This window comes from Passer montanus, unplaced genomic scaffold, assembly GCF_014805655.1.
Source record: "Passer montanus isolate IOZ18808 unplaced genomic scaffold, ASM1480565v1 scaffold18, whole genome shotgun sequence".
Lineage (NCBI taxonomy): Eukaryota > Metazoa > Chordata > Aves > Passeriformes > Passeridae > Passer > Passer montanus.
In genome coordinates this window covers 4,002,277-4,021,229 of record NW_024365381.1, presented here as the reverse complement: position 1 = coordinate 4,021,229, position 18,953 = coordinate 4,002,277, and the positions used below count along the sequence as shown (strand labels likewise).

Below are 18,953 nucleotides of genomic sequence, written 5' to 3'. Positions count from 1 at the left end.
CTTGTTCAGTGGCACATATTTTAAAATAGCGCTGTAAAAAAAATAAAAAGAATAAAAAGACCATTTGTTCCTATAAACCAAAATATTTTTTCCAAATTCAGGATTATATGTATTCAGCATTATCAGACAATATTTCAGGTATTTTAAACCATTTAAATAGTTGATGTGTGTCAGTTGATATATTGTTTCCTCTCTGCCTCCTCCCCCTCTTCAGCTGCTAATCATAGAACTTGTATGCCAAATTGTATAAGATACTCTTCCAATAGTTACATGTGTGAGTCTTTTGTGAGACACAGACAGTTATGAGGACAGATTTGGAGTTGCATATGGGTCTGTCACATGGTTTGATTGCCATGTCTTCTAGGACACAGATTTCTTTTTTAATTATTCTTAATTCTGAGGAATTTTTACAGTTTATACAGTAAGTTCTGCAAAATTCTTCCGAAAGATTCCTTGCACAGTCCATTTTCTCTGTCGTTAATCCTAGCAAAATTCTTCCTGTGCTGACTTCAAAGCTGCTTACGCCCACCTTACTTCCCACTTCTATACTTAGTTTTCTTTTGATAGTGAATAAAATTTACTGTTTCACTGATTAGGATATGCACAGATGTTCTAGAGAAGTGCAGCATAAGATGATGAAAAGTTTTGATATTTACATTAAGATTTTATAAAAAAAAAACTTTGAGATGTCTGAATAATAAGAATAAATGCTTCCTTTGCTGGCTGCTGTTAAAAAAAGTAGGTCTTCAGAGTGTTGCTGGGAAGATTTTGGAAAAGATGCTCAAAGTAACTGCATTGCAGTAGTAAATCTGGCCACTCATTAAAGTCCGTTTTCAAAAGGTGACCATCCCTTTGTTCAAGTAGCATCTCTTTGTTCAAATAGCATTTTTCAGCATTTTATTTTCAATCTGCAATTTGCTTTTACCTTCTCATGGAATAAGATCACTTTTTGTTCATACACAGTCATTTAGGTGTTCTGCTAATATATTTTTACAGTATTTTTTAATTTGCTTACTAAAGTTGTTACAGGTGTGTACTGATAATTTCTGATATGGTTTTGTTTAAAACAAAGCTTAAGACATAGAAAAGTAAAAAATAGCATTGAAGGTAATGTTCATCATCTCTCAAAAGAAAAGAAAACAAGAGCATATTTAACCATGGCATCAGTGTGATCCAGCAGCTGTAACAGTCCCCATCAGATTATTGTTCTGAGCTGACACATATATCCATGCATTAGCTTTAGACTTGCGTGTTTGCTCTATTTGTATCAAATGATGGCAAAAACCAGTACTATTGAAAGAAACCAGCTGGAAGAGAGAAAGGTGCTTCCCTTGTCTTCTGTAAACTCCCAGAGTCTTATGTACTTGATCTGATTCTCTCCTAGGTTGGAGATGTTCTCTACTGTGCTGGACAGATTGCTCTGGTGCCCTGCACGATGCAGCTGGTTAGGGGTGGCATAGGTGCAGAGGCCAGCCTTTCCCTCCGGCACGTTGCGCGAGTTCTGCAAGCCATGAGCCAGAAGACTGCACTCCACCACGTCATCACTGCCAGCTGCTACGTAACCAACAGCAAGAGCATTCCTATTGCTCGCTCCATATGGCAGAGGAAATTAGGAGAATGCAAAAAGGTAGCTACCTTATCCGTTTGCTTCTTTCTGAGCTGTCTTTTATTCCTTTCTAAGTCTTGCAGTAATATCAGAATTTCACAGTACATTTCAGAGGGGTTCAAGTAAAGGTTTGATTGAGCTGTTATGTTCTGGTTCATAAGTGATTGTGCACAAATGAGAAACAAAACTACTTAATAGAAAGTTAAATTCACCACTAACTTTGTCTTAATTACCCAAAGCATTGTGTTAAAGAACTCTTAAAGAACAGTCAATTTCTCCAACAAAATGTGAACAATACCTCGTTTGAATTACTTCTGTCCATATGTTTTTTGCATAATGAGAAATGGGGATTTTAGTTCAACTTTTTGTCATTTGTTCTATTGAGGATTTTCCCCCCACTCGCTTACAAACAGTATTGTTATGATAACTGAGTTTAGCAATTTACTGCTCATTATTGCTTTATATAGCCAGACTTTGAAGACCACATCTGGGCATGCCTATTGGTTAACCCTTGATTAACAGCATAATAACTTGCACAGGGATTTATAATGATGCCATAATAATTCCTGATTCGTATGTGCCCGTTTTCTTAAAATAGCCATGGAAAACCCAGGCAGCATTGAAAGGTAATGGCCGCAAATCTTGTAAGTAAAACATAACTTCTCCCCAAATGCATAAAAACCAAATTCATAATTCCTGTATAATTTAATACAGCCTACGTATTATGTTTTCAGGGGACTTGGAAGGATAAAATATGTTAATATTTTCTTAGAAGAAGGAAAAAAGACACCTGAAACTTAGCTTCTATTTGCCTTTGTCTCCAGCCTCTGCACTAGGCAAGTGTCTTGCTGAGTAAAGATATAGACTTCACTTACATGCTTATGCATCTAACTTGATTTATTACCAAGCAACACTCCTAAATAGTGTTTATTACTCCTCCAAGACCAGATTCGGATCCAGTACTGAATCTGAATTCAATTTGTTTTATTTAAATAAATTCCCTTTTTTGTTTTGTGACCAGTTAGTAATATACTAAGACCACAAACCCTCTCTGCTTTCTGATTTGCAATATATAAGATTGGAAGACAGATTGGTGGTGTTTGCCAGTTCTTTGAAATGTATCTTTTTCTGTATACAGTCTTTTATATCTTCCATAGTTATTATGCATACCAACTACTCTTTATCAAGTCCTTTATTTCTTCCACTTACTAAGATGACTAGGCAGAACTTGCTTTTTTTAAAATATTTTTTTAGCTACCTGAAAAACACTGATGAAGTTGCTTACTTTTGGGCTATCACTAATATCTGTTCCATGTCCCTTTTTGGTTGTTCAAGCCATAGCTTAAAAAATGGATTGTTGCCTACATGCACTGAAGTGATAGCTGAAGTGAAGTGATAGCTGCCTGACAGGTTTCAGGAATCTTTAGGAAAAACGTCCTGCAGTTTGGCAGTCCTGTAGGTAGTTCGTCAGTCTATGCTATGCTTATCAGATCATAATTCAGCAATGGCAATAGCAGAAAGAAAAAAAATATAATGTGTGCCACAACATGTAAAACTGCTTTGAAAAAAACCTAAATATAAATGGGAGTGAGATGTTATTAACAGCTGCATGTTCTTGTTTCTATAATTTTGTCAATAGGAGGTTCAGTCAGAGGAATTAAATTTTTTCCTCAGGATATGCATATTTTTTGGTTAGTAGGAGTTTATGTACAATGCAAAGCTGAGAAAAATACTTATAAAATAGTTTTGTTACAAGGGAGTGGGGGCAGGAGGGGAATTACTCTGCCCTGAAAATACAGTTGTCCTGTTAATGAAAATAGAGATTTTGTATTGAAAAATGATCAACTGTTCTTCAGTTGTGCTTCTGTCTCAGTTATTTCATAATAACAGCGAAAACAAGTAATGCAGTTTTTGTTTTAGAGCAGCCTTCCAGATCCTGTAAGATACTGCCTTTCTCTGTGGAAGACAGATTATAGTAGCCTTACTCTGAAGGCATATTCCTTACCTGTGTGGTTTTGTTCAGGTTTTGGTATTCCAGTCCTGCTATAAACAGTTCTGTTGAATACCATGACATGACATAATGGTCAGTTTTCGCCAAGTGAACCAAGTCAGCCAGACCAAAAGTATTTTATTATTCTTTAAGTTTATTTTAAGCAGTAGCCAAAGGCCTAAACCAGTAGGAACCTACATATTACTTAATAAGAACAAATGGTTTCTCAGTGGAAACTGTTCTTCTGTCATCCATGGAAAAAGGAGTTTGTGCAAATAAAACACTTCAGTTCAGAACTCGTTTTCTGTAAGCTATACATCATAAAACATAAAATTAATTATGTTTTAAAGATGGGATTTAGACTGTATTTCTGTTCTTTGAATGTACTATATTTAGTAGCAAAGTGATGGCATATTAAGATAATTGTATTTAAAATGGTGGCTAAACCATATACATCAGAACTGCCAAAGATGTTTTTCTTTAGGGCATGAGAAATTTAACATTCTGTCATGTGGTGATACCTGGTAAATATCTTCAACATAAATAATGCTATTCGGCAACTTCCCTTGAATCCTTCTTCATGTTTGATGGCAGTAGTAAGTAAAACACAAAAAGATTATATAAATTGTTTAGGACACCAATAAATTGGACCTAACAACACATAATAGAGAAATATGAGAATTGTTTTCTGGATATGTTTATATAGCACAAAAGATTTACTTCTAAGAGCCAGATGTGGACATGCAGTTGGTCAAAGATTTATTTGAGATAAGGCCACAGGGTCAGACACATTTAGCTGGACTTTAGAAGACTTCTTGTAATATTGCTAGTAACAATTGTCTTTTAAGAACTTCCTGAGTTACAAAAAGAAAGATCAATTATATTTAAATAAATTTAATTTTTTTTAAATTAGATAAATTATAAAAAGCATATTTTGGAATAATCTATTTTTTTTCCAGAGGAAATATTTCATATGTTATTAACAGAGAAGTGTTCTAGTGAGGATGGGTGGAGGCTGTAAGAGAGGGAGCAAACAGTAACAGTAAGCAGGACTCCCTAGCAACTTCTAAGTTGTTTCAGTCACGCAGCCTCTGGTCCCTCCTTATTCAAGCATCATTCCTTCCTTCTTACACAACTCCTTTCTACTCCCATCGTCCTGATTTCCCTCACTCCTTATGGCAGCTCTGTGCTTCCAGCATCATTCCTGCAGCCTCAACCCTACAGTATAACCCCCTGAGCCTCCCTGAGCTCCAGTTACCTAGAGTCATCAAGAGTTGTGTCCTTAGAGCTGGAATCCAGGCCCTGTTATCTCTCTCCTTCCTTCATGTGTCCCTTTGGGACGCAGTGTCATTGGAAAAGCCATTCAGGGTGACAGAGGAAACAGAAATCTGTTGCAGGGATGTAAGGTAATAGTAGAAAGGAAAAAAATAGTGGGGAGGGAAGGATAAGAAAGTAACCCCACCAAGGGTTCACTCAAAAGAAGACCACCTAAATCACAGAGATAAAGATCTTTGGATTGACATTTTGAATGTACATAAGAGGGATTTCCTTTGTTAAAACTGAAAAGGTTTTGTAAAAAATGAGATCTAGAGTGAAGGAGCTGAAGTTAACATTTAATTCTGTAGGTGCATAAAGCTGCATTTTTGTTGCTGGAGAAATTAAAATATAGTTGAGGGAAGCAGTGATTAAAATCAAAAGAAAAAAAAAAGAGAAGCTGCAAAAATAGAATAAAGACAATTATGCAAATGAATAATCAAACCCAAAACCTAGGAAGACTTATTGGAATTAACAAATACAAGTGCCAGCCATCATCATCTTTCTTCCATCCTATTTTTAAGTTACATTCCTTCCACAGTTTCTTTGTGATTGCCAGGCGTACTTAGGGACATTCTGTCTGAGATAAACTGAGGGACCTTCTCTGGCATACCTAGTAGCAGTTGTGTGCTAGAACAATTTGAACAATTTCAGTCTAATCCAGTAGTTAGTATTTAGGAGATTTTTGGGCTTTGTGTCTTCTTGGCGCTTTTTTAAGCAGAAAAAAAAAAAAAGAAATAAGCTTATAGCATTGCTAAAACTTTCTGGAAGAAGGACTGACAGTTTTCCAATTAAGTCTCATCTTGTGTTTTTCTTTACTTCACATCTTTTAATGACAGTGTCATGTAATATGATGATTTTATAAGCGGTTTTGCTAACTCATTCAGCAGAGTAATCAATAGAAAAAAGTAAGCCAGATGGGTTGTAGTCCATTTGTATTGGGTGGGACAGATGGCATTATTGATAGATGGAAATATTCCAAATAATTATTGTGTAATGATATAACAGTGACTGTGCCTGCAAAATTTTATTAATTTACTTTGTGAATGCACTTTATTCCGTAGGGCTTCAGTTGTACCATTTAGACAGTACTCCCAATATATTTAGTTGGGAGCTGAGTCTACACCCTAACTTCTCCTTCCCCTACCCACGGGCTTTCTGTGCGGAGACATCCCTGTAGTATTTTGTGAGACTGTTTCAAATGGTGCATTCTACTTGTGCCTATACAACAGATTCCCCTAGGCTAACTGAGATGGCAAGCTCATGATTACATTTTTTTTCTACCTCTGAATGCTTGTTTTCTGCTTCCTTTTGTTATCCTCACCAATACAAAAAAGAAACATGCTGTGCCGTCTCAAGATTTCAGGCATTCCAGTTTGCTTAACTGCTGTGTTTCTATTTTTTGCATCTCACTAATCTCTGAAAAGGCTTGGTATAGTTAGATTAATAAAATATATAAATCCTGATAAACTGTGTAATAAATACTAATTTAGACTGTTGTTATTCAGTTGTATATTCTATGGAAAAGTACTGTGAATTAATTCTTTCTGTGAGATAAGAGCAAATTAACTTCCTAGCTGAAAAATTTTGAGACCATTTGCTGCTTTTGAAATAAATATGTTTATAAAATGTCTGAATGCTGAAGATTAGTTTCACTTATTTTGGTTGGATGAAATATATACAAAATGTGGAGGCAGATTTTCCAGAACTCTCTGAAAAGCGATCTCTGATTTCTTCATCATAAAAAGAAAAAATTATATGGAAACACTTTAGTGTATTTAGTATGCAATGTTTTGTTACCAACAGAAAGTTTAGAATTGATTGTGTTCGTAGGTGAACCCAAAACAATGGTGAAGGGAGATTTTGAGACAGTGAAAACAATATATTTTGTTAAGATTAGAAGATTGAGTTGCATAGAAAGATAATATTTCATGTACTAGCAAGGTGTATTAATAGCACTAAGATCATTATATTTTTTCTTAAAACCTGATATTATAGATCAGTTCCCTTTAGTTATCATAATAGGCAGTTGCCAATGTATTTTCCATCCTCAGTAATGAAAAATCTACTTGGTGAAATACTTCCTGTGACATAAAAAAATATATCTTTTTACTTTTATAACACCACTTCCATGTGGACATTAGTTGTCTGATACTCTCTCACCAATATTTTCCGAGCAAACATTCTGCAAACTTTAAAAGTTCACTAGCCCATCTTCTTCTGACAGAAGCTTTCTTTTTTTATGGTGAAAATTCAGGATGAGTGGCTGTGATCCCATGATTGTTTCAAATCCAGCAAAGAGTGCTGTAGTTGACTTTCATTCTGTCAGGAATGCCAGTCAGATTGTTGACAATGTGTGTCTTAATAGTGTGTAATGCAGAAGTGATGGAAAAAAGATTCGCAGTGTTTTCTCTGATATATATTGTGAATGGGTTCCACACTTATTTTAGCACTCGGGTAACTTGATGCCAAATTTTAAAATATAATTAAAACCTTTTGGACCAGATTTAAAAACAATTTAGATTTCGGAAGATGTACTAGGATTTTTTAAAGATATCTAAGAGCAGTTATCTAGGGCACTGGGCCCCTTCCAGGGAGCCCCATCATACCTTCTTGATGCTGCTGTAAATACCATTGGTGCTTTCCTGTATCTTTTCACTTTGCCTTACAAATAATGTACAGGTCCCAAATTATAATCAAGTTAAATCTACATGCTAGAATCTACTAGCTACATGCAGTTGTTTCTTGGAGTAATTAGTGTGTTTTCATGGCAGTCACTTAGAATGGCATCATGCATCTGTAATAGCAGTCTGTGCATTGTTCAGACATTCCTGTGCTATTTGAAGTATACAGACTGTCATGAATTTAAATAAAATTCATGCATTCTCTAGCACTTTATTCTAAGCACAACAGAAGTAGCTTATGCTCAAATAGTGGAAGTTGAAGATTTTCTTGCTGCAAAGATTGGACAAAGGTTTAAGATCCTCTTTTACCTATAGAGAAAATGACTATGAAACTTAAAATGGTATGTTAAAAAGCCTTCACAGATTTCTGTGAGAAGATACATATGTTTTCACCATTGTGAACAGATGTTTCTAGGCCAGAAATATTCAAGTACATTTTTTTGTCTAATTTATTATATATATTGGTTAATATCTTTATTTAATGCAATTGTTAGATGTGTAAAAATTGTAAATTCTATGTCCTACAGATAATACTAGAGGTAATATTAAGTTAATTGACCTCCTTTCACCAGTTTCTTGAACAAAATTTGTAAAAATTGTTGTAAATTCTATGTCCTATAGATAATACTAGAGGTAATATTAAGTTAATTGACCTCCTTTCACCAGTTTCTTGAACAAAATAGTCAAAATATGAGTAGTAGAAGTAAAGAAGTATTATAAAGGTAAAATGACAGATTAGAACACTGCTACATTTACATTGTAATCACATAGATTAACTAATATGATTTGCAATATCACCAGAAGAAAAAGAAATATTTTTGAAAACCATTGCTGATAGCCAGTACCTATGCCTATCAAAAATTCCATAGGAAGAATACATGTTTCTGTTTCCCCTTTTTTGTCCCATCAGCTTCATAACATCTATTTTTTGACTAGATACTATTTTGAATTTTCCACCGTTTGATATATAAACCCAGGCTTCTTTTATGGCCCATGTTCAGAACACACAGTGCATTAAATTGGGCAGTGCTAGTGTGTCTTTCATCTTGTGCCTAGTGTATTTCATTTCCCCTGTGCTCAGATTAGGCAAAGCTTTTCTATTCATTTGAAGCAACTGTAATGAGGATATTTAGCACACATCAAATGCAGATAGTGGAAATCCAGAGGTCCTTGGAAACAGTCTGCCATTTGACACTGGGCAATAATGGGGGGTGAAAGGTTGCCACTTGAACTTTTTCTTAAAAGATTATAATACTCTGTTTGTAACATTAGCAGAGCCTTTAAAATGTTTTTAAATTAGTACAGTCAACTAAGAGAATATGACTTTAACTAAAGCCATTTTTAGAAAGGGAATATATGTGTAAAAAAAATCATATGATTGCATAATAGTCTAAAGAGTACGCATGAATTTAACTTGTAGAATATAAACAAAAAATATGAACAATAGAAAATAAGAACAATAGAAAATAAGAAAGGAGATAATTTCTTTTGTGATTGTTTGTGGCGATATCTACAGATACCATCAAATCCTCAACTGGTAGAAGTCACCATAATTCTGTGATTTCCATGAACTGATTTACACTAGCTTATTTGCCACTTACAAGTAATATATCCATGCATTTGAATGTTGTTTTTCAGGTAGACAGAGTGAAGAAATGCATGTCAGGTTATTCAGGGTGGTAAACAGCCTGGTTCATGCAGGCTGACTGATTTTCCCCTGCAGCAGTTCCCTTATATGACTGGTTTTGAGTGATTCTTCTTCTCCTTTGCTGAAAACATTAATTCTGTTTTGAACCTGTCACTTTTGTGCTACGAGTGCAAGAGTGCATATATGCATCCACTGTTTGCCTAGGCCAGAACCTCTGGTCGAAAGTCTGATGTGTGATGACTCTGAAAGCCATTAGCAGTTGCACCCCTGGTACAAGTACCTGTTGTCACTGCCTCATTACAGAGGGACAAATGCCATTTTGACTGAAAAGTGATCAAGGTCCAACTTTCACTCAGGAAACTTCCCAATTGAACTGTAGTCCAAATTATATGTAGGGCACTTTAAATTTCCACAATAAAGGATAGAATTTCAGGATCTCATCATCTTCAAAGTTTTTTGTTCTCCTTTGGATGAGGTGATCCTGTTGATCAGGACTGAAAGAAGAGCCATATTACCACCTCCATATTACATAAACAGTCTTGTTAACTCCTTCCTGAAACTGTAGCAGGTTAATCTCTTTCAGACCACAAACATCCCTTCCAATTTATTGCTTCCAGCAAGTAGTTTGATATTCAACACTAGGTAGCTACTCTAGATCTTGGTCTTTTCCAGGGAGGATACTTTAAATTGTCTTATCAATGTAAGCCCTGTAAAAGTCAGAAAAGTCAGATCTCAGAAACTAGTCAAACTTATATACTGAAAGCATTCCCTGTGGCAAATATCCTCTTTGTTGTGGTTATGCAGGACCTGGAAAAGCATTCCTGTTGCAGGAAGGAAACTTGCTGTTGAGTAGTGTACAGGGTCATCATGAGAGCTTCTGTGATGCTGTGTTTTGGATTTGTGGCTAACATGCTAATGTTGCACATTTTCAAGGCTTTCAAGGCTTTTTCCCAGTCAGGACCCCAGTGAATAGACTGGGGGTGGGCAAGATGCAGTCAAAGAGATATCCCAGATTGTATGACACCATGCTCAGCCATAAAAATTGGAGAACTTGGTCTTCCAAGGTGGCTATTCCCCAGAGGCTGGCTGGGCACCAGTCTACTGGTGGGAGGAGGTGAAGGATTGCCTTTGCCTTACAAGTTTTATTATCTTCAGCTGCTAAAGTGTCCTTACCTCAGCCCAAGAGTTCTCTCATGTTTGCTCTTCCTACTGTCCCTCCCAGCTTGCTGGGGCTGGGGGCCAAGCAAGTGGCTCCGTGGAGAGGAAGCTGCCTGGGACTCAACACCTCAAGCAGATTCAGCAAATGATCACTGAAGACAAACTCCACAATTAACTAAGAAAATTCATACCTGTCCTCCCTCATCAAGCTTCAGTCAAAATTAGAACTCAAAGTATCATCTCTTCCTTTTGAAAATCTGCAAGAATCTTGTCTCTATTCAGATACATTTATAATCTTCTACCATTAAAAACCAAAAGGTGGGTGGGGGGGGAATAAATTAACTTGGGAAAACATCTTCATTCTTCCAGTGGAAGTACTTCTTTACTATTTTATTGTATGATCCAAGGGATCCTACTAAATTTTATTACTTGATTATCCTCATCTCTGGTTCTGTGTGCTGGTCATAATAATAATTTTATTTCCTCTTCTTCCTCCTCTTCTCTGAAGCATATCACATGGTCTTCAAAATTAATAAAATATCTTAATTTTCTTATTCATAAAAGCCAGAGTAACCCAAAAATTATTTATGCTTTCCTCTACTCCACTTTAAAAAAGATGGTGTGAAAGTGAGCTATCTTATTTTGAAACTTCTTTAAATTTTTGCGTAGCAAAAATGAGCAGTGCTCCCTGGTCACTATCCAGTTATATACATGCCAGCTAGCAGTAAATCACTTTCAGCTTCCTCCATGTTGTTATTCAGCTTCAATGATGAAAAATAAAAATGCATCCAGCTGATATGATACCTGTTCACTTCTCATCAGTCCTTTGGATGTAACACCATAAACACCAGTGGTAACACTTAAAATATAACTTTGATTTTATCTTGGACATTATTCAGTGTTTATATTATGCAGGTCTTTATGCATCTCATTTGTAAGCACCTTTGTGGAAACATCCTGGCAATCTTCTGTAGGTGACCAAAATAGATACTTTTGCATACATAGATAGATATATATGTAAACAAAGAAGCAAGTCTGAAGAGGATAATGTAGCTGTTTGCTGAAGAAAATACTAATTGTTGACCATTTTTAATTAAGATGGTGATTTTGGTAAAGGATTATTGTAATTTGTCAAATGAGTGTTTGTGTGAAGCTGCAGATAGCAGCTCTGTAATGCATAGTCTCATAGTCTCTCAGGGCATGTTCTGCAGAGCTACACAGAGGAGACATACACATCTACAGATTTTTCTCCCTCCCTCCTTTATACAAATATATTCATATAGATATTATATATGTGTGTATATTTTTATATATTTATTTATATACACATTACAAGCATATCCATGAATATATATTTATATTTTTTCTTAGTATAACAACTTTTAATGAGGATATATATTACTATATGTCATTTAAAGGCCAGTTACTGAAAACTTTCCATTCTAATCTTCTGTTCATGGAGTCACCTGCTTTCAGAAGTGTGATTTAAGATCCCATTATATATTTCAGTAGTAATCTGCGAGACATATCTTCATGCTCAGAACAAATTTGCTTTCCATATAGCTCGTTGCAGTGACTGCTGAGAATGGCTACACATTCACTAAAACTTGCCTTAGAACTTGTAGGTTATTGTGAACTTTCTGTCACAGTGGGTCTGGCTGAGATGGAGTTAATTTTCTTTACAGCAGCCCCTATAGTGCTGTATTTTGGATTTGTGGCTCACACTGTCTTGATAGCAGACCAGTATTGGCTGTTGCTGGACTGTGCCTGCACAGCATCAAGACTTTCTCTTTCTCCTGCTTTACCCATACCCAGCAAGAAGGCTGGGGTTTGGCAGAGCTTGGAGGGGACGTGGTTGAGACGCCAAAGTATTATTTTGTATATTGTTTACTGTATTATATTCATGCTTGACAATAAAATCTCAAGCAGGGGTGAGGTTTTTTCCTAACTTTTTGGGCAGCCCAGTATAGTGTAATTTAAGAAATTGCCTGAATTGCAATCATCCGAGTTTACTACTGTAACACTGAACTGGGAGAAAACTGGTCCTGCAAAATCCAAGTTCCAAACTGTATGAAGGACATTATTGGTCAATGTAAATGGCTTGAGTTAAAATAAGACATGTGGAGCCCTAATAGTCATATGGTATGCCATTTGACCAGCCTTGATTTGCAGTCATACCACGTTAAAAAATGAAAGTAACTGACTAGTCTGTTGAAAATAATATTTGCCTCAAAAATATTCATATACATAAGATGGAATATAAATGTATTTTCCAGTAAAAATTTGTGTACTAAAAAGCACCACATTCAAAATGAAATTGCTTGCCAGAAAGCCAATCATATTCTAAGCTGCATGAGAAGTATGGGCAGCAGGTTGAAGGAGATGATTCTGTTCCTCTTCTCTGCTCTGGTGGGACCCTACCATGAGGACTGTATCCAGCTCTGGAGTCCTCAGCACAGGAAGGACATGAACTTGCTGTTGAAGCAAGTCCAGAGCAGGACTACCAAATTGGTCAATGGGATGGAGAGCCTCTCCTATGAGGCAAGGCAGAGAGAATTGGAATTGAGCTTGGAAAACAGAAGGCTTCAGGGTGACCTGGTTGTGGCCTTCCAGTACCTTGAAAGAACTTACAGGAAAGATGAGGCAAGACTCTTTACATGAGCATGTAGTGACAGGGCAAGAGGAAATGGCCTCTGATTGGAAGAGAGTGGGTCGAGATTGGATATTAGTAAATAATTATTTTCTGTGAGGTTGGTAAGGGACTGGCAAAGGTTCCCCATGGAAATTGTGGATGCTTTATCCCTAGAGGTCCCTTCAAGGCCTGGTTCAGCAAACTGGTCTATTGGAAGATGTCCCTGCCCATGGCAGGGTGTATGGAACTAGATGATCTTCAAAGTCCCAACTCAAGCCATTCTGTGATTTTATGAAATTATTTTCAATTGCACATCTTTATATCATCTTACTAATAATGGTGGCTACTGCAATGAGGGAGAGCCTAGCAGTTGGTGGTATTAGTGCCACCAGAATTTTCAAATTGTTTTTCTTCTGCCTCCTGCAGCATCAAAATCTTCTTCCTTGCATTCTACAAAGTTAAGTTACAGATTTGACCAGAGTAGCTAGTGGTCCTGTATATGTACAGATTAACAGATGATGTAATTAGAATATGGGAGGTAAAAGCTGATATTTGGTTTGAAAATTGGTTCCAGAGCTCATTTCCAAAGTTCAGAAAGAAGCAGACTTTCAAAGAAAAGGTCTTTGCAATCAGTATCCAAAATTCAAATGCTATCATAAAATCTGTTATCCATAATGCCCACAAAGTAGATTTTGACCATTAACTTTGCTCATTTTCTGTCCCATTTGGGTACACACTTGCAGATGATTTTCAACTGAAATCTTTCCTTCTTGAACATCCTTACTTCAGTTCAACTCTTTTTCCTAAGTGCTTATTTTTGACACTACACATGAAGAATAAAAACCCTCAGAGTGACAGTCTGTGATCATGTTTCATGTGGCAGACTTCATTTGCTTTCAGTTTGTATTACTATCAATTTATGACTTTGTTCCTTAAATACTTATCATTTTTTTTTTTCCACATTGTAAATGATATATTGAATGATGTATGTTTGAGAGGTATTTCAAGGATCTTAACTTCAGTCATTAACTGGTTACGTCTTGGCTCAGGCATCTTTAGTTCGTTGAGAGAAAGTTACTATTTTTTAAGCAAATAAAACAGCTTTTCAGTATGTAATTATTTTCCTATCAATTTTACATTTTCATGCCCTTTTGAGCATCTAGCATGCGGTGCTTGAATTTACATTTAGCTCTGCAGGAACTGCTTTAAATATTATTATTAAGAAGGAAGAAATCAAAAATCAAAGTGAATTTCTAGTACAATAGCAAGGTATAGGAAGGTACAATTGCAGCAACAGCAGCCTGGATTAGTGTGTAGAACTAACTCACAGCTTGACAGAAAATCCCTGCTGGGGAGGAAATGTAGGGGAACTGGCAGAATTTTGCTACATCTGCTCCCTACTGCTAATAAGCTTTAACCCATTTCATTTTTATTATGCTTGGTGTTTAGATATTTTGCTTCCAAAATTATATCTGTAACTATGAGAACACATAAAAGGAAGCTCAACAGGTAGGACTGTTTAAAAATTTAAAACTATCAGCAAGAGATGTTAAAGGCTATAATGAGTAAGATGGTTGCCTTCTCAGTGTGGGATTTTAGAATTCAGGCACTTCAGTGCTGGAAGAAAGGCTGAGCAGAAGTGTTGGGTAGAACTGATTTCATAGCTTGTGTAGCTTGTACAGCCAGAAGGCACCATTAGATTATTTATTCTGACCTGTATATCACAGACCATTACATTTCACCCAGAAGTTCCCATTTTGAACTCTGTGAGTATACTTGCACTAAAATATATCAGACTTTAGGAGTTCCAAATACTTCATGCCACAGGGCGAGAATGAAAGGGCTGAGCTTCGCATGCAGGAGGAAGAGGGTTTGTCAGGTTGGTAAGTACACATGGTAGCACAGCTACTTCTGCAGAGTAAGGCAAACAAACAAAGGCTTGTATTGACTTACCAAAGTGGAAAACCTTTCTTGACCCCTTTGAATTAGGGAAAAAGATGTAGGTATTCGTATTGTATCTGCATTTGTATCAGAGTTCTGCTGAAACCATAAACCGTTCTCTAAAATAAAATAAAAATTAAAAAATAAAACCCCCACTCCCTAAATCAGCTATAATAAACAAAACTTAAAACTTTATCTGTCTCATGACACATCAGTGGGAGTAATTAAGAGGGAAAATCAGAGTCATGTCCATTTTTAAAATTAGTAATAATTGTCTAATTCTGCATTTCAGGTGTTTTGCCCCTTTGGCAGCCCTGCTGGCAGTACTGTGCTTCTCAGTTTCTCAGTCCAGACACTTCTACTGTAGTACTTTGAACATGCTTTTATCTGAATAATCAGTGCTATAACTAATATCTATAACTATCTGTAAATGATGGGGAAATGGTATCATATATTTTCCATTAGATATTATCACATGCTTACCATAACTGATTGTAAATTTTAAAATCTTCCTTTTACTCTAATCATGGCATGATTGTCACATACCATTATGAAAGGTATTTTGAAGAGAGATTGAAATGTATAAAATTCATTGAGTGGTTGAAAACTTGATGTCTGTCAGGCTGATTAGACTGTGCTTTTAGATAACAGGTTATAGCAAGATTGTGATACTTACCTGAGGAATGATGCAAAAAATGGCAATCTCAGTCTTTCAGTAGGAGATGCTTCTCCATTACTGTGCTTGAAGAAGACTGTGTGTGTCTGTCTTTCAGCAGGCCAGTTTCCATTTTCTGGTTTTCTTTCCATTTATTTTAACAAGAAATCATTTGAGCTTCCTTTGCAAGAAAAGTTCCAGGTTGGTAAGTCCAGAAAACAGAGGTGTTAGCCTAGTTATTGCAGACTCTGCGTACATTTTTCAGGCTTTCAATTATTTATTTGTTCTAGAGACTTGTTCAAAGCTGATTATGTCTTCATAGAAATGTGATACTGATTGCTCTTGTTTTGATCCTGTCAGAGCTTCTCAGTTTCTGAAATAAAAGGATGAAAACACAGTGATCCAACAATAGAAAAGAGAAACAAAATTAACAAGCAAATGATATCCTTCTGTACTAAATATAATCAAAAGAGAACTTGTAAGGTTATGTCTTAAATTTCAACAGAACCCTTTTTTCCATCACACAGAAATGATGAAAATTTATACCACTTCTTGGCCTCTGTTGACAATCATTGTAAAAGATAGAATAGCAAGTTGTTAAATTATTCTGTTTGAGCAATATAAGCTATAGATCATGTAAAGTTATTGAACTGGTTTCTTATGAACTCTCTGTTTTCATGAGTTCTATATTTGCTTTGCTTTTTTATGTAATGCTTACCTGTTCTTCCAGTGGCACTACTCAGAGACCATTCATAATGAAATTTTTGATTCTGCAAGGATTTAAATATATCCTTTATGCACCAGAAAGCTGTCTCAACTTATAAATCAAATTTACTGTATGGGATTTGGGTCCTCAGAGTGTTGTTACTTAATTTTTCTGGTAGTTTCTTCTGACATACTTGGTTGACTACCATAAAATTTTAGCCCATCACCTTGTCTATTCCTAGTAATAGCCATCAATATATTGTATAGATCTCAAATTTCATATAGTCCCACTAAAATAACCTGGGAGATGGTCATTTCATCCTCCTGCAAAATGCATCTCTGAGAAAAGTTAAGCTGTTATCCTTGGCCTGTTAATTGCCGACCATTTTGTATCTAATTATTAATTTTGCATCATTACTATAGCTACATGCAGATTTTTTTTCAGAATTATTAAGGTGAAAATTTAATTTGTGTTTTTCTCTAATATGCGCAGGCAGAATTATAATCATTGTATCAAAAGAATACATTAATTAGAAATCCATTTAAATTTTAAAAAATTATTTAAGTAGTACTGAGAAATAGTACTACCTCTAAATTTCTATAATCATATTTTTCCCCCTGTATTTGCTTTCCCTTTTTGATGTTTCTGTTTGCTAAAGATAGCTAAAGGCTGCACAAAAAAGAAATTACTCTCAAAAATGTGGTATCAGATGCTGCTAGAAGAAATAGTGAACCACTTGGTTTGCTCTAAATTTTCCATGGTTCAGTAACACCGAAGTACAGGCTCAGTTTTCCAGTTGACATTGTACAAAATAATTTCTACATGAAACTGTAGTTACTGAACTACCTCCAGCTTTGTCCAACATGTTGAGTAGTGAGTAGAGAGGACTAAAATTTCTGAAGAACTTGTTTCTTTTTATATTTACAGTATTTATTCTATGACAAATATTCAGCTTATAAGACTTCATTTTTAGTCAACCAGTTTTGTGTTGTCTTTTTGACATGCATCAAATAATTTGTTTTATTTCAGAAAGAAATACTAAATGTCTAACTTTCTCATTTTTGTAAGCTTTCCAAAAGAAGCATTCTTAGCAATTTTATTGTTATAAAACACTGTGGTATTTGTTATTTGAATTCAGACGTGTTATACAAGGAATGCATGTGGCCTATTTATTAGACAAACTAGGATGTTGAAAATAATTGCTTCTATCCTACTTTCTTTAGGAACTGACATTTTTATTCTTATGCAGTTTTCCTAGTGGAATCTTAACTTTTTTAAGTCATAAACCTATTGTTGTAAGAGACTCTAGCAGAGCTTAAACTGGATCTCCAGAGTTTGATGCACTCTGTTTAATGCCGGCAGTGCAAAAGAAATTTTAAATGTATTATTTAAAGGCATGTTAATCTTGCCACTGTAATGGTGTAATAATGCATACCATATAAGGTTTTCATAAACTCAGCTTCTAAAAGTAACATCACAGTATCTTTCTTTTTGTTCTCCAAGTCACTTCTTTGTAGAGATAGCAATTATGCATTCATCTCTGCCTCTTATAGCCTGATTCCATATTCAGCTGAGAGAAAGATAGTCCTTAGTCCTTACTAACACAAGAAAAAGAATACTTCTCATCTACAACAAAGGGAGAATAGTCAAACAAATTTATATAATAAATGTTAAAGGCCAAAACGTGTACGTTTTTCAGTTTAATTAACCAAACAGTTAAATACTTATACAATGGACTGAAGATAAGGTTTGTCTTTAACTGATTATTCTTTTGTTTTCATTGCAATTGTAGTAGTTCTGCCTTGGATTATTTTTTGTACTACAAAAAAAATGAATTCTATTTATAAGATTAGCACCTTGAAAACAAAACTTTTTGTTTTGTTTTAAACAAAATTAACCCTTACTTCCAAGTGTTTTTCATTTAACTCTGCCCATTCTTTTGGATTCTGGTTTGCTTTGTAGCAGTTTTGTGAATGCATCAGGCATTCATTAGCATGAGAGTATTTTGTGGTTCTCTGAATATGCACAATGTACATTGAGTGAATCTTTACTAAGAACTGAGTCACAGAAAATGCAAGGATTTGGTAGTACTGTGAACCAGTGTAATAATTTCTTGTATCAGTGCAATGCTCAGGAGAGTATAATGCATGCAGCAGTTCAGATAACACTTTTGTACTTGTGTAGGGTTAATTACAAGTTTAGAAACCCACTGACAGCCTCTGTTGTTTACCTTCTTGGGATATGAAAGAGCTATTTCTGAAGTAAACACATTGATAAAAGTGTTAACTAAGGAATGTTTTCAACCAAGTTGCCTTTTCACTTCAGTTTAGGCACAAATACAAAGTCCAGGAAGTTCCTATTTTCATTTCTCATTATTAGATACTTTACTGAATTTTATGATGCTTAATAATTGTAGTAACTTAATAGCTGTAGTACTGTGGCCTTCAACAAGTATTCAGTCAAACCTTTTAACCCATTCTATTTCTAACCAAACATCCTTACACTTTTGCAGGTTGGGATTGAGCATCCATCACAGAACAGCTTTAGAGGGATTAACACAGAGCAGCCTGTCTGGGTGGCTCCAGTGTAAGGCAGCTCCAAACGCCTTTTCCTGTGGCA

The 18,953-nt window shown here is 35.5% G+C and overlaps 1 protein-coding gene across 2 annotated transcripts in view; it reads left to right on the top strand.

Annotated features, from left to right (window-relative positions):
* The window catches only part of DPH6 (diphthamine biosynthesis 6), a 188,078-nt gene that overhangs the window by 127,233 nt on the left and 41,892 nt on the right, over positions 1–18,953 (top strand). For both annotated transcript variants that reach the window (XM_039705473.1, XM_039705472.1), the window contains exon 13: positions 1,385–1,627. In XM_039705473.1, coding sequence (XP_039561407.1) covers positions 1,385–1,627 — 243 coding nt within the window. The remainder of the gene's footprint in view (positions 1–1,384; positions 1,628–18,953) is intronic.